The following is a 16,397-nucleotide window of genomic DNA, read 5'->3' as shown; positions in this document are numbered from 1 at the left end:
GGAACACCTGGACTTGTAAAAGCTTACATGGATCAGCACATCCTGCTTCAAATTATGCCCTTAGTATGCTCAATTTGTTTCTCCCAAAGAATGCATTTCGTTTACTGAGAAGAATGCTAAAGCTTGAGCTACAATGTGGAAATAAGCACAGACTATTGGTCAAAGCAAATTATATTTACTTAAAGGGCATAACTACCTCAGCCCACTGACCTTACTGAAGTTAACATGGTGTCGTGGTTTAAACCCAGTCAGGAAACTCATTCACTCACTTCCCCCCACTTCTTTCCCTCCCCTTACTCCCGGAGGGACAGAGAGGAGAATCGAAAAGAACGCAACTCCCACGGGTTGAGATAAAAACAGTTTAGTAACTAAGGTATAACACAAATCACCACTGCTACCACCAATAATAACAATGATAAAGGAAATAACAAGGGAAGAGAATACAGCACCTCAGCACCAGCCAACCGATAACTCTCCCCCCAGGCCCGACCAAGCACCGACCGATACCTCCTCCAACCCCGCAGTCTCCCAGCCCTTCCGGCTCACTCCCAGTTACATCCTGGGCATGACGTGCTGTGGTATGGAATACCTCTTTGGTCAGTTTGGGTCAGGTGTCCTGTCTCTGCTTCCTCCTGGCTTCCCTTCCTCCCTGGCAGAGCATGAGGCTCACAAAGTCCTTGGCCAAACCAAAACATCCTTGTTATCAGCTCTGTTCCTGAGCTGAAAGTCAAAACACTGCACTGCACCAGCTACCAAGGAGGAGAAAAATGACTGCTACTGCTGAACCCAGGACACATGGTGACTGATAAAAATCATACCTGATACACCTTTAACTTGTAACAGGGAAAGGAATCCCAGCAAGCCCTTTAAACACAAAGGGGATTCAAAAAGTCAGTGAATATGCAATGTAACATGCCTGAGAAAAGTCAAAACTTCCTCCTGAAAAATACCTTACTTTCCTCCACGCAGACAGAAGTGAAGGTGATGCCCTCAGAGCACCTTTCCCAGTCCATCCCAACATAAAACCAACCAAAAAAGTGATTTTTCAAATTGCACAATTTATTTAGTATACAATAGTCATTACATCTCTTTACAATAACATATTATAAAATAACTATGTTAGATCTCAACAGCAGAACACTGAAACAAGAAATGAAAATACACTCATGGATCTCAAAGGCATTTTTTCCCTAAAAATATTCCGGCTACTTGATAACATTTGTCTCTGTGACCTACAAAGAGTAATTAATACTACACTTCCACCAACAGTGCACAGCTTCAAAGTTCTCACAGACAACAGGGAAACACACCAGGAGTCACAGTGGTGCCATTCCCATTGCTAGTCACGTGTAAGACTTTGGCAAACACGCTGCCACGAGGGATGTTCCTCAGTGTGGATGGTAGGTAATACAAAGGAACAGGAACACTGCAGTAACTGCTTGGAAATAAGGTGCTCAGGGGGAAGTTCAAGAATAGCTGAAGTTACTCTTCAAAACCTGGCACATTTTTAATGCAGTGAACAGAGATCCCAGCAAGACATGAGAAATAGAGGAAATAGTTACTAGACAACTACCACCTACTTCCTAAGAAGCCTGAGACTCTCACAGCCACATCTATAGCAGGCACCACAGATCCATCAGAAGTAAGTTAGCTCCTCTACCTGGAGAGCCCCTAAATGAAGGCCAGAGAAACAGCTGCTCCCTCTCCTCCAGTGCTGTCTTGATGCCTGGGTTGTTCTCCTCTGAGCTGGTGAATGGTTCTCCTCCTTCTTATTTTCTATTCTACTGTTGTAAGGAGCCTGGTCTGAGCGCTGCACTATGCAGTCACTGAAATACACCCTTCCCTTCAGTTTTGCATCTTTCTGGTTCAGGAACTGCTGAGGTTGTTTAGAAGTGCCACCAGCTATGACACGAGGCTTTAAGGACTGTGAACTGCAAGAGTTAGGCTATCTCCTTAATACTTTATGTATTATCCTTCAAAATTCTGGTGTGCTACCTGGGGGGATGTTTGTGTTGCAAGAAGAAATGACGTTACTGTGGTGGTTCTGGATTGTAATGGCCAATGGTTTTTATGCTTACCCAAGGGCAGTGGGAGCTCGGGGACTGTTTTGTTTTAAACCAAAACAATTTGCACTTGGTAGTTTCAACAAAAGGGTTACATTTCTCCTTTGGCAACATTAGAGACTGTATTTTGGGAAAAAAAATCTACTTAAAAATAATTACTGTTACAGTCAAGACTTAGTCTCTCAGGTGTTACCCACAAGTAAACTGACAGCAATAGGGGTACCACTGGATCTTGGAATCTGTCATTTCACTCAGAAGAGAGCTACTGCACCTTTAAAGAAAGATGCAACCACATTTTAAAGTGAGACAATACAGGCTGGAGATACTTTACCTTACGTGTGCTTGTTTTCAATTACTGTAAGGCACTCATCGAGGAATTCACTGACCCATGCTTTCAGCAAGAGCAGGCATGCATCATTACAGGCCTAATTAAAGTTTTAATACTGATTAAAATGTTTTATTATTGCATTATGTTAAACTGCAGTGGTCTCCAACCTCAATAAGGGACACAAGCTAGAAATTACTCAGGAGTTTCAGCTGCTCAGTTTAACAACCTCACTACTTTCACTGTTTGATTTAAATACAGTGTGATTAAAGCACACTTCCCTCCTCTGTTACCATGAAGTGCAGAAAGATGTTGAACATTGTTTAATGGGTATTTACTGAATATAAAATTGTTTGAGCATGTGACATAACCATCTCCATTGCTTCAGTAATTTACCTCAGCACAGCTGAAAAGGGAAAACACTTAAATCATTTGGAACTGGAACACAGCTCAGTTGTGAAAGCTAATCTCATTACACATCCTGATTAAATTAAATGTGGGGTTTGCTATCAGTAGCACTTTAAGTTTCCCATCATTAGAAATTAATTGCAGTGGTAATGATTATAACTGAGTTATTTGCACAGGCCACAAACACTCTTATAGGTGTTCAAATGTTAATTCAACATTGGCCTAGAGGCACTTGATTATTACAATTCTGTTTTTCTTAAGAAACAAATGGTCCTAGTGGATGTGTAATTAAAGTTGGAAAGTACTGTTAGGCTTTCAATCAGATTTAATGTCTAATTTCAGTATAAAACCAAAGCAGTGCTAAACCACAGCAAAAGTCATGTGTAATCTACAGAGCGTTTAGAAAGTCAATACAATTCACAAAGTTCCAGCTGGTAAAAAGACAAAGGGTACAAACAAATCACAAAGTTGTCAGGATTGAGCCTGTCTTCACTGAATCTTCTAAGTCAATTTAAAATAAGTGTAGCCTCTTCTAGGCTAAAGAGCAAGGACACAGTGATTTTGTGCTAAAATATATAGCTTTGTGTCTGAAATAACATAAAGCAAAGCCTAGTTCCCTGCTGATTTTAGAGATGAGTTTTTCTTTTCTGAGGTTGGCAGTGTTCAGTTTTGGTAGCCTACTGGAATTCAGACACAGAAAAAGGATCCCCTGTAGTTCATAAAGCAGATACAGAAAATAGCATTGTGAGAATCCACGCTGAGAAATCTGGAGTTTTGTTTGCTCTGAGCATTTTATGAGGATACAAACATGCAACATGTATCAAGCATGCTCCAACCTTCATTCTCATTAGAAATACATAACATTCCACCATGAAATGCTTAACATTACTACACTTGCACTCAGAAACTCATATCCACAAACATTCCCCAAAAATTCAAAAAAGAGGCACTGAAAGAGGACAACGATCTGTCAAAAAAGGATCAGATTGTAAGGAAAAAAACTTAATTTCTGTGACTATTTTTAGGATTCACAAAGATAATGCATCCTCACGATCAGAGTAGCATGGCCTGCTCCTATTGAATTGAGAATAAAAATCCAAACTGCTGAGTAGAACTTGTTGGTCAGCTACACAGCAGGCTGCTCAGTGTGTTTAATTGGTCAGTTAAAACTGGAAAACTTTCTATTATTAAAATGGTCCTTACTAGCATTTATTTATGAATCTATGAAACTTTTGGCATTTGAGAATGTTATCAAAACTAAACTGTCCAAAAAAAAAAAAAAAAAGAATCACAGTAATTAAGCAAGAAACCATCAGTGTAAAATGTCTTACAAATGTAATGTGTTTGTAAACTTCTGCATCTTCTAATGTGGGTCCTAGCATTAAAATACTGAGCTTAAAGGGTTGGGAATGTTATTTATGCTTAGCAAGCTTGTAAACATGGAATGTTTTGTTTTGAAACACTCTAATGAAGTGTGTGGTGTAAGAAGGCAGGTTTTTTTTAATTTCCTCACAGAAGCGAGGATACGTCGAAGGTTTCAAATCAGGTTCATTCTCCCCCAAACCATCCATGATCTGTAATGAAATTGAAGTGTTGGTGAAATGCCTTTAGTCAATTTATAATTACAGGCAATAACAGGAAGCTAAAAACAACCTCAACAATACTTTGGTCAGGGTGGCCAGAGTTGTTACCAGCAACTGTATAAAACAAGTGGGAGGAAGAAAATAACATTATATATTAAGATATATACAGTGTCTTTTCTATTACAGATAATAATTGTCAGATGTGCCTATCTGCTTTGGGTTATGTTGTCTTTTGTGGGTCCATATTAGTCCCAGACATGCTTGAAAAATCCCCAGACAAGTGTCCTGAGGGAGTTGAAGCTCTGAAGTGATTCACATTCTGAAAGGGAACACTATTTGTGTACTGCTGACCGGGAGCACATGAGGAAGTGATGATTTACTTTGCCTAGCCTGAATTCCTTCTTTTGTTATCAATTATCACCAAAGCAAGCAGTGTTCAATTTGGCCGTTTTTGAGAATGTCTAAAGGCTGCATTAGATTTTACTTCCTACACTCATGAAGTGGAAATCACGTAAGCTACTTCAAATTGTAAGTGTATTTCAGACAGAAATGAAATGTACTTTTTTTATTACTTTTGTACATTATACTTACATGGCCATTAGCTATGTCAAGTAAGTCACGTAACCGACAGCCTCTACTGTGTCGTCTTTCATAGCAAATGCTGTCCTCTAGGATGACGTAGTCTGTGCCAAAGGAGTGCAGTATTCTGTAAACATCTTCAGGGGATCTCTTGGCATAGATCTGGTAAATCTATAGAAGAAGAAAACTAAGCTGTAAAATACATAATATCACCACTATTTCTTTGCCTGCTCTTTCATGATTCCTTTATCTTGAACTAGAGGACGAACTGAGATTGCCAATCCACGTGATTTGAATTAAATATTTTAAAATAGTAACAACTAAATGCTTCATTCAGCAGCCACCAGGAGTTTCTATTTTATTGCTACTGTGATGCACAACAGTAGTCCTGCTGACTACAAAAGCACTGAATAGTGGTGCTGTCTGCAGAAGGCACTGGTAGATGCCAGTAAAACATTCAGAATGTCTAAATTAGAGGAAAGGATAGTTCAGAACCATCTCCTCTTCTTGGTGTGGAGTTTCTCAAGGTGGTTTCTATATAAAATGTTATGTCCTGGTGTGGGAACTGAAGGGAGTATCAGGGAAATGAGGAAATGCTGTGTTCCTTCTGGGCAGCAGGAGAAATCTGGGCAGCAGGATCTATTAACGCCAACAGCACCTGAAACAGCCTACTTAGCCTGAGTACCTTGTTACAGTTATTCTGACATACACCAGCTGCCTGAAGCAAGTTAGCAGATGTGCGAAGTACAAGTTTCATAGAAGTTAAATTCTGGAACTGTATCTGAAAATAAGTTCAGTGAGTAACGCACATGGTGTCATCTCATTTGCAACCTGCCCTTAGAGATTGCATGTGTTTTCTAGAATGGAGCCACTGCTCTGGGTAAGAATTAGCTTAAACAATCAGAATACTCTTACCTGTTTTGTTCTCTCTCTCAGATTCTTATCCTCATAATGGGGGTGATTAGTTAGGGTCCGTCCAGTGCACAGTTTGACTCCTGCTAATAGCTGCATGCTCCCAGCAAACACTGCTGTGTTTGGAGTGTTTGACCTAAACAAATGGTGATAAGGCTGAGGAAGTCTCTGCAGGGGCATTTTTGCATTGCTTGTTACAGATCAGAAGGAAAAAAAAGACTGAAAAAATAGTTTTCTGCTTCTCCTCTATTCAGGGAGCAAACTGTTCAAGCAACTGTGTTTTCTTCAAATATGAAGTGGATAAATCATGGTAGTACTCTAACTGCAAATAAAAAATTTACTGTGCACCATCAGGAAACATCATCCTCAGAATTTCAAACTACTTCCATATTTTATATACTTCTAGGGTTTATATAGCCTCTGAGTCTTTGTGAATGTCTATATCCTAGTTCTTGTCACGTTTCAAGAAACTTACTGTGACTTTGATTTCTGTCAGATATATTAGGCATTCTGTATAAAATGGATTATTTAATCTGAATGCTAAAACTTCATGTGACTGTTCTGGCATTCACCATTCACTTGGAATAAAAACTTTGCTATGTGAGACATTAATCCTCTTATTGTGACAACTGGGGGAGGGAAATTATGAAACAAAAGTCATGCCAGCTGCAAAAAGCAGGGTAGGAAGTGAATGAGGTGCTAGGTAGAACTGCTGTCAATTAATTGTCCTGTGATCTCATCTGAGTTGCAAAGCCAGTGTCTAGAATTATTATCTAAGTAAGTGTTTTGGTATCTCAGGATTGTTTAAATACCCACAAGGAAAAAATAATTTTTTTGCTCACCTTCTCCCCAGCAATTTTCCAATCTAAAATATATGTAAAGACACGATAGGAGGGCATAGCAAAAAGATAAAGTAAAAATGATAGGCATCAGAGACTACTATAATTAGGTTAATTAAAATGCTCATAGTATGCTTGAGTGTTTTCCAGCACTTAATAGGCATATCATCATGAAGTGTTCTATGAAGACTAAAAGAATAGAAAGCATACATTAAATCAAGTAAAATGAAATTAGAAAGGACTGTGAATAGCTGACATCCACAGATGTGCCCATATGGCCCCTATCTCAGTGGTCAAAGAACTGAGACACCCTGGGGTATGCTTTAGGAAGCCTTTTGAAACTGTAGCTGCATATTCAGTCTTCTTTATGCTCCATGATTGGCTTGAAAATGTTCAGAGACAAATATTACATTTTACTATTGCCTTGCAAGAGATTATGCTTAGCAAATGAATTAATAATTACAAACCCTTCCTTGCACTGGTACATTAATCTCATCTAGGAAAGACAGGGAGAATATTTTTAATAGGCCAGTTTAACTTGACCGATAGACTAGTTTTTCAGCAATTTATAGAAGTCATAGTGTGAAAAGTCTGTTTCTGTGTTTGGTCAAGATTAGCTTAAATTCTGCCATGCTCCGCAGTACTTATCTCCTGACCTGGCCTTACCAAGGCCGTCCTGCACCTCTGGCTCCTGAAGAACCCAATGAAATGCCACTGTGCAGAATCAAATTTTCTTAAAAAAAACAAAACTGTAAGTACCAAAGTGAAAACCACAAGAAAACAAAGACAAAACATTCCCAAGAAAACAGCCCGAAGCTTCTTTTCTTACAAAGGAACGCTAGAGGAAATGGTGACAGCGCCGTTTTTCCATAACTTGCTGTAAAAGTGCTTCTCAGAAATGCAGAGCCCAGCTCCGATGGTTCCCAGACCAATGTGCGCTACCACCAGCAGCCAAAGACACAAACCTGGCGCTGGATTTCACTGCTTGGAAGCTGGGTAGTGACACTGAGCTTCATGCAAAGTCTGCCCTCCTTAGTTACATCCTAAAGATCTTCAACTGGTGGCTGTTACTGAGCCTTTACCTTCTGCAACAGCCACCAGAAGGTGTGACAATTTAAGTAATATTTTTCTGGTATGTGATGATCTCTACAGCTCATACAAGCATCTTTCTCCAGTCATCCTAACCAAATCAGCCCCTAGCTGCTGTGGTCTGTATCCAAGGCAGTTAATGTGCTTCAAAACCACTGAATGACACCTCTCTATTATAGAAAAACAAAGCAATTTTTACAAATGTCTGAACAAATGATGTATAAAATGAAAGGATAATTTGTTTTTATAGCTTTCTGCCAAGCTCCATACCACACTGCCCAACCTGCAAGCAATTTATTCTGTATGAAATGTCACTAAATAATGACAAGGACTTACAGGTCAAACTGATTTACATTATATAATTTAAATGCCATTCCAAGCAGACCTGATGGCATTTTGAACAAATAATCTCATTTATTTTTGGAGCTCTAAGCTTTCAACAAGTTAATTACATTTGAACTAATGGGTAAACTAAGCACTATAATATGTTGTATGAAGCTTTTCTTCACCTACACTTAAAAATCTAGAGAATTATATGAATACTAAAGAATAACTCATTAAAATTAAAAGGGTTTTACAGGAACTACTTGCACAGACTCTAAAAGTGGTAGTAAGTCTTTCTCTTAAGTTGGTAAAGAATTATTTTGAGTTGGTTTTAAGTAAGCCTTACGATGTTGCTATTACAGGTTATGTTGTTAGAAATAAAATGGCTATTCCTTTTCAAAGTCCTGCAAATTTGAACTCTGTAGTTGCTTTCAGGGCCATAAATTCTGACAGATCTCAGATTATTCCTTCACTAGTGCCTGTTTGTGATAGGGATTTTACAAAGCAAAGGGGTTTGGGAAAAGGAGATACTGAAAAGGAGTTCTCAAATATGCCATGTTAGACTTTCTTTCTTCGTTAAAAGAAAGTCTTTTTATTTGCAGAATACTGTATTAAAGTATTATAGGTTTAGCTGCAAATGACAGGCAGTAAAGCATATTCAGTCAAACTGTCATGGTTCTTTTTTTTCCCTCTGGTTTGGAATGACTGAAAATTGCAAAAATGGAAAACAACAGCCACAAAGAAAGAGCAACAAGATGCATTTTTGTTAGTCCCAGCCTCAATTCTATGCATGCATATTTTGTTCACATAACGGAGTGCACCTACACAGTTGGTATAAGCCTAGGTCTCGGGCACTATCGAGTTCATGCCTGAATCTTACTGACAGATCAGTCAATGACAAAGGATAAGCCAAAAAATTTAAGAACAAGAATTACAAAAATGTAGTATTGCCTTTAAAGTCTGGAATGGGTTGATTTCAGGGTGATTATCCTTGAAAATCAGGCATATAAGTAAGAGTGAAGAGTTAAAATTTATAGCTGTCTTGAAATTAAAACACAGCCATTAATATAAATTACTAAATGAAAGAACTGCCATTGAAACATGGGTATTCCATTTTGGTAACTTTAAGAGCTTTTTGGAAATTTGTGGGGTTTCCACTAATATAAAAATTTGCCTTCTTTACCCCACAGACAATTGCTCTGACAAATCTCAGTCTCAGTTAACTTTCCCACTGTTTTGGCTTTTGTCTGAGATTTCCAAGAAGTTCTACGATTTTTGGTAACTGCTAATGAAATATTCCACAATTCTAGACAGGTTTCCCCTTTAAAGGCAGAAGACATTGCTTCTTAAACACTTACCAGAAGTAAAGAGAGTAGGGAAGTTCACGCTATTGATTTGCTCACTCTACTGATATTCTTCCCCATCTCACAAATGAGCATGTTGTTCCTGTTGTCTTAGGGAGAAAGACCAAAACTAAGAATTTTAATGTACCTCCCATCTGGGAACACAGCTATGAACTATCCCTGGGTCACTGCAGGACCTTCTTGACTTTTTTTTTTCCTTAAAAAAAAAAAAAGCTAAGAAAATGAGGTGTTGGGTAGGAAAAAGCAAGAGACTGGGACATACAGGACCATTAGGTAAAAAAATGCACTCTGCAATAGCTGCAGTCCTGTACTATGCAGTAACTTTATTGTAGAGATCTAAACCAGTATATCTTCCTGAAAATGCTCTGGTGATTCTAGTAAGGGGGAAGAGTGAAAAATACATCTGCAGCTACTTCCCAGTGGACAGACTAATAGTTGGCTTTTATTCAGATTGTATATTTGGACAAGTTAATATGCATTTAGATCTAAGCAGATAGAAAGGTTTTCTTCTTGAGGAGAGATTGCAAGACAGATGAGTTATTCCTAATTCACTGCTATACATGACAAATTAGAGCTTCTCATACTGAGTTTTAATAACGAATTATTAGTTCCTGACACCAACCTTGACAGATCATTAACTGCAGTGTAAATATCAAGTGTTAGAATAGTAAAATATTTCTCTTGCATGTCAAAACTTAAGAAAATCTGTCCCACTTCGAGAAACTTACCACAAATTTTGTTGACTTGATTTAAAGCACAGATAATTAACTCTTCTTTATACAAATAATATTTCTAAACACAATAAATTCTAAGCAGAAAATTTCCTTCTGTAATGACCTGTCATGACTTAAAATGAAAAGAGGACAAGCACCAGTTTAGCATTAAGCACCAGTTTAGCATTCTCAGCACTAAGAACATATGAAAAAATATTCTCATTGGATCAAGTCAAACTCAGTTCATGGCTGGGAATAATTCCACATGGATATTTTATGTATAAATCTATATATAACTCTACATATTGTACACAGGAGACATGAACTATCAGGCATTTACCATCTTTTAATAAAACAGTAGTGATAAATGGAAATGGCTGGTAAACATTAGTCACAAAAAAGGTGTCAATATGGCTGCAAAAATTTTAAATTATGGGAAAAAACATGGCTTGCTGTCAAAATAAGTCATTGAAAATTTGTAATATATTTTACTTCTAAACTACTCTTTCTAGTTTATGGATTAAAGAAATACAACATTATGGACTGTAAATATATTGTTATAGGTAGAATAGGCTGGGTGACTGGACTCCCTGTAGCTCATTACATATGAAAGCAGAATATAGGGCTCCAAGGAAATACTCCGACTAGTTGAACGTTAAATGTAGTAAATCCAGATTTACTTTCAGAATGTTTTCTTCCAGAACATGAAACTTTGTCAGGCTTCCAAATAAATACACATTCCAGGGATATCTCTATTCAGAACTTAATCTGAAAGGTTTTAGTGGTTACTGTATCTTAATAGAGAACATGTCCCTTAAATTCAAAATCCTTCAGAGAAAAACCTACCTGTCCCTTTTTCTCAGGATATCCTCTAAATGCAGTATTCCAAACTGTTTCCACCTAAAAATACCTTTCTATGTTCTGTGAGAAAGCAGAAGCGATGAGGTAGGCTTGGAATGATTAACTCATACTCCTGAAAGGGACTTTGCACCTATGCTTAGACATGGCAAGTTCAAGTTCAATTACAAATATTTTGTTTACAGTTTAGAACATATGTTGGGATTAATTCTGGTAAATATAAATAATAGAGATTTTTTAAACTTCAAGGAACAGACTATAGAGTACAGATTTTCCAGCCCTACAACCACACATGGGGGTGGGGGGTAAAAATTAAATTATTTCACTGCCAAGGTCTATTAATACAAAGAGGTAGCTATAATATAAGAAGCTTGACACCTCGAAATTGTCCTCTTTCAGGTGGAAAACCTATGTGTACTTACGGGAGAAAACGCAGTCAACTGATTCCCTGATACACATGCAATACAGCAGCATGATACTGAATTAGAACAGAGCAGACTGGGGGCCTTTGCATGTAGCTGTTCTCCACAGCCATTAATAGCTAACCTCTTGATAGCCCATCTGTTCTTAACTATCTGCATGGGTCACCAGAGTTCACTGATGAGCTGTGACAAATAAGGAGAACACTGTAACTAAGAACATTAGATCTACACAAATAGACTTTAACTTAAATAGAGAAAAAATCCTCTTACTTAATCCAGTTCATCAGCTCCACAGTGTCTGGGTCATAGAATTCTCTCAGCTCTGACAGTTCATCCATTATTCCTGGCCAGAACTATAATGAAAACAAAACAAAGCAACTGAAGACCGAATGATCAAAACCAAGTCCTGGATGATGAAACATTATTTTCTCTTAGCTGGTAGCTAATCTTGTCCAGCTCATGGATAAGCTGCAAAAGATAAGTGTATCTACCCTTCTTATGAAGGTTTAGTGGCTGTCACTGCAGTATGAATACACAAGTTTAGCATTTGAGATCTGGTCATCTGGCAGCTCCTGTACAGAGGTACCTGCTGTGGGGAACCCGAGAAGAACAGCTTTTCTCAGATGCACTTCTCACGGGAGGTTTCCAGAACTCTATTAATAAAGATCAATGTGTTCCTTAAAAATCAATGGGAAACTAAAAGTTGCCACCGAATATGACTGCTGTGCATTATATCTACTATACAAGTGAACCATTTCAGTCTCCTGGACTACAGGGTGAATGCAAATGTTTTAAGTCTTTTCTTGACAGACCAAGCTTTAAGGAACAAGATAAAGAGGCATCATGTAGCAGTTCAATATGTATGAGCCAAGCCATTAAGTAATGCCTGTAATTACAGGAAAAGGAAACACCACAGGAATTAAGTTTGGAGAGGCAACATACAACTATGTAGTAATAAACAAAAAAAAAAAAAAAAATCCAAACCAAACCCTAAACCACTAGGAAATCCGTATCAGAAGTTAAAATCATCAAATGTGCTGTGGGTGCTATGAATGGCATTTAAGAACTTTGAATTAAAAGAACCACTAAAGATAAAAATAAAAGTGCAACTGAATGTCAACATCCAACAGGCTATTGGGGGAAAAAAGGGGGGTGGACGGAAAGCATTTCAAAATTTACTGAAGACCAAGAATACATAAATCATATCTGGATGATTGAAACTGATTTCTGAAAAGCTTAGTCCTAACCCCCCCCCCCCCCCCCCCCCCCAGCTAACAGAACAAAGATTTATTTAAGGGTTTCTTATTGTTTAAACTAGTGAATAGTCAAGGGCAAAGAAGGAGTAATTAAGAGAAATAATGACAATATTAATGGCCAATTGCTTTGTATCAGTATTTATTACAGAGGATGTTATGGTGAACCTATTCCAAACCTACTTTCTTTAGATAAGATTGCTGGCTTGCAAAGTGAAATGTCACAGAAAAGTGTGAGAAAACACACCTGATAATCTAAACTCATCCAATTTAGATAATATTCATCCAAGAGATCAGAAGGAATTTGAATGTGATGCTGCTGAGCTGCTTAGCAAAAACATGCATTCTTTCCCTAAAACTGTATCAGGTAGTAGGTCGGGGGAGCTGAGGGATATAATTGGGCCAAAACTTATTAGTTTTTCTGTTTACTTGATACATTCGTTAAAGTAATACTAGTTGATAGACTGAGAAACACCTAAAATATAGTCATGGCAATGTCACAACCTTACAGTTTGAGGCAGTAGTACTATAATAGACATTTCTGCTTCTCAGAACACTTGAGAGATAAGTAAATAAATTAAGCAGTTGTGAAACGAGACTGTAAAGTCTCAGAATGAATCAAAAGGCTCACTGACTCTGCAGCTTTTGAGAAGAGACAAAGGTACACAAAGATATTCACTGCCTTGGCAGATGAACTGCAAAAAATGACTTAAGACAATAAAAAATGCTGAATGGGGAAATATTTCTTTATTCCCACTGAGCACTTTGAAAAATGATACTTTTAATGCCAATAAAAATGATTTCTTATATTTAGAAAAAACACAAAAATGACGCTTTTGAGGCAGACTAAGCACAACTAATGCCTGATCTAAAGCCTTTGAAAATCAGTGACTTCAGTTGACTTCAAAATTAAATCTGATTTAGGAACTTCCTATCTGCTCATGAAGAGTGGGATGAAAATTCTTCCTAGTTGATCTCTCACATGAGACTATCTATTAGAATGTCATGCTCTTGGCATTAGCCATGTCAAAAGAAATGGCATTATTTCTATTATTTTCAGAGATGATAAAAAACATAAATGACTTCCCTAACCAGCATACTAATGGAAAAAAACCACCCCAAACAAACTAAAAACTCCTCTAAAAACAGAGTAACAAGAAAATTTAAGTGGACCACCTCACTGTAACTTCACTGAACAAACTCTTCCAGTCTTTCTTGAATTTTCATTTCACTGTCTTATAGGGGGAAACAGACATTCAGAATAAACTCTACTATCAGCTTTCTTAACTGCTTTATTACTGTCTTTTTAATTTTGATAATGAAATTCACCTTGGGTTTTCCCTGAAGACAATTATTTAACAGAAGTATTCTCATCTCACAGTAGGTATTGCAGAAATAAGTTCTCCAGTGAAGTGGAATCTGAATTTTCAACCTTTGTAAATACAGATTAAAAGAATAGTATGCCCACTAAGTTAATGTTCTAAATCTCACTGCTATGACAGACTGAAAGACTAATAATCTTGTATATGTTATTATTTTAAATATATTTTATGTATGTACATTTAAACACTTGACCTTATAAGTTGTTTCTGAGACATGAAGACAACAAAAGTACTTGACAAGTTTAACAATTGTGTACTTTAAAATACATGGGATGAGGCACAGCCCATAACATATAGTATGTTATGATTATTTCTGCTCCTACAATGAATCATCACACAATTTAACAATCTGCATCTTATCTGCAGGGTGAAAACCCAAACAGACAATTTACATTTCCATAAAACTGTGTATTTAAATAACACCTGGTAACTTACACACACAATTGGACAAACATTTGTATCTATGAACAACTACTTTAGATCAAATGAGCCCAACTGATCCTTTACATACAATTTCATATACATAAAGGTACTTCCACTTCAGGTAGATTATACCAATTGTTAAAATTCAGCCAAAAATCTTGTATGTAATTATTTATAAAACAACATCCCTTTGTGAGAAAAGGAAAATTCCACATAAGTAAAAAAAGCCAGAACAGGCAGGCAAAAAATGGTCTTACCTTATATGAAATGTATAGTAATGTAATTATTGGTATGGAATATTTCATCACTTGCATCTAAGAAATTGAAAAAAAAATTGGTTATTTTGATGATACATTTATTTGGATAGACTTGATTTTTAATGTATTGATACCTGACATATTTATCACGTGGTGGAATTTACAGTTTTAAGACCATGTTCTGATTTTGTTTTCAAGTAAAACCCTTATCACAGACCCATCACAAATGATGGATTTATATCTATATACTATCTTCTACAAAGTGGAAAACACTGTATCATTCAGTACAACGGGCTGTAAATGTCTTACCAAACTGCTGATGATTTCTTAATATGGTGACTAAGACTTTTGTAGTAAAATTGTGGTTATTTTTCATTGCCACATCTACATTGCCATCTAGTGTATTCAAATGGAATTGTTTAATACATAAATTGTTTAATATATAAACCACCAGAAAATACATTTCACTTACTAAATTTATAGAAATGTACTTCAGAGATATCCAGTTTAGGAGGACTACAAACAAAACTCATTTCAGATGTCTTAGAATTCTGAGTCGTGATCTGGTTTAGATATGGAGCAAACCCACATTTCATGAAATGCTGTAAGTATAGCGCTAACCCTCTGTGATGTGTAGAGATGAACACATTTCAGGACAAGTTTCCATACTTCCGTACTGCACAAGCCAAAAGATGCAAATACACACATGTGGGATGTCCAGAGGTACTTCATTCTGGAAGGAGACAGACAAGTTTTGCTGATCATCTGGAGCTCTGCTAAGCTATGCTGATGAGAACAGTTAAGAGAAATTCTGAACACAGTTGTCTTGGACTTTCAGGACTCTGAAATAACTGAGTGAAAGACTTTTGCACTTTGTTATGTGCTTTTGTGAACATCTCTGCTCCCAAACTTCAAAACAAATTTTGGGAAATGCCTCAGTCTACAAGTAGAAACACACCAGGGAAAGAAAGAATCATGATCAGTTTGTGGTCAGCATACTTTAGACTTTTCTAAAAATATACTCAATCATCTAAAAGGCCTTCAGTAGAATTAAAAAATCCCCAAAACTATACCTCATTGTGCTTAATGCCAGACATCCAAAAAGAACTGTGTGAATCAAGTTGTAAGCAGCATCAGGCTTCAATATTATCGTGCATTCGCCCATTTTTTCCATCAACTGGACTTGATTTGAACAACTAATTAAACAGAAGATATAAGAAATGTTATATTAAGTTCTGTAGTCTATTTCATAGAGTTGCCTGAATTTTAAAATGCATTTAATCCTTCTGATGCTAATAAGCAATAGTACTGATACCAGTTTACATATGGAAGATAAAATGTTCTATTGTATCAGTTATGCAATTAAGCCCGATAGCATCAATTTGATGGAGCATCAGGTATTTATTTTCATGCCTAGTTTTCTGGAAATGCAGTGGATGTAAATGAGCTGGTTTAGAATGAGATAAAATTGTTTACAGAAAGGTACAGTTGGTTTACTGCTTGAAGCAGTTACGCCCATGGGCTTCACAGGGCTTTTGATGAGAGGGAAGAACTTAACTGTTTTGTGGGGTTGTGCTGGTATATCTGGCTGCTATTACAGCCA

The 16,397-nt window shown here is 37.1% G+C and overlaps 1 protein-coding gene across 8 annotated transcripts in view; it reads right to left on the bottom strand.

The window, feature by feature from the left end:
• Positions 1–1,038: 1,038 nt before the first annotated feature.
• Positions 1,039–16,397, bottom strand: part of DPY19L3 (dpy-19 like C-mannosyltransferase 3) — a 33,770-nt gene continuing 18,411 nt past the window's right edge. For 6 of the 8 annotated variants that reach the window (XM_062604871.1, XM_062604872.1, XM_062604870.1 and 3 more), the window contains 7 exons: positions 15,868–15,990; positions 15,416–15,527; positions 14,795–14,851; positions 11,750–11,832; positions 5,874–6,006; positions 4,971–5,129; positions 1,039–4,370 (listed from right to left, as the gene is read on the bottom strand). In XM_062604871.1, coding sequence (XP_062460855.1) covers positions 4,209–4,370; positions 4,971–5,129; positions 5,874–6,006; positions 11,750–11,832; positions 14,795–14,851; positions 15,416–15,527; positions 15,868–15,990 — 829 coding nt within the window. In that variant the 3' untranslated portion in view covers positions 1,039–4,208. Of the gene's footprint in view, positions 4,371–4,970; positions 5,130–5,873; positions 6,007–9,480; positions 9,576–11,749; positions 11,833–14,794; positions 14,852–15,415; positions 15,528–15,867; positions 15,991–16,397 lie in introns of those variants that run through there. The other 2 variants (XM_062604876.1, XR_009961981.1) reach the window with 2 other exon arrangements.

This window comes from Pezoporus occidentalis, unplaced genomic scaffold, assembly GCF_034315485.1.
Source record: "Pezoporus occidentalis ecotype Australia unplaced genomic scaffold, CSIRO_AGI_Poc_V1 ctg89, whole genome shotgun sequence".
NCBI lineage: Eukaryota > Metazoa > Chordata > Aves > Psittaciformes > Psittacidae > Pezoporus > Pezoporus occidentalis.
This window is presented reverse-complemented; position numbering and strand designations above follow the sequence as displayed.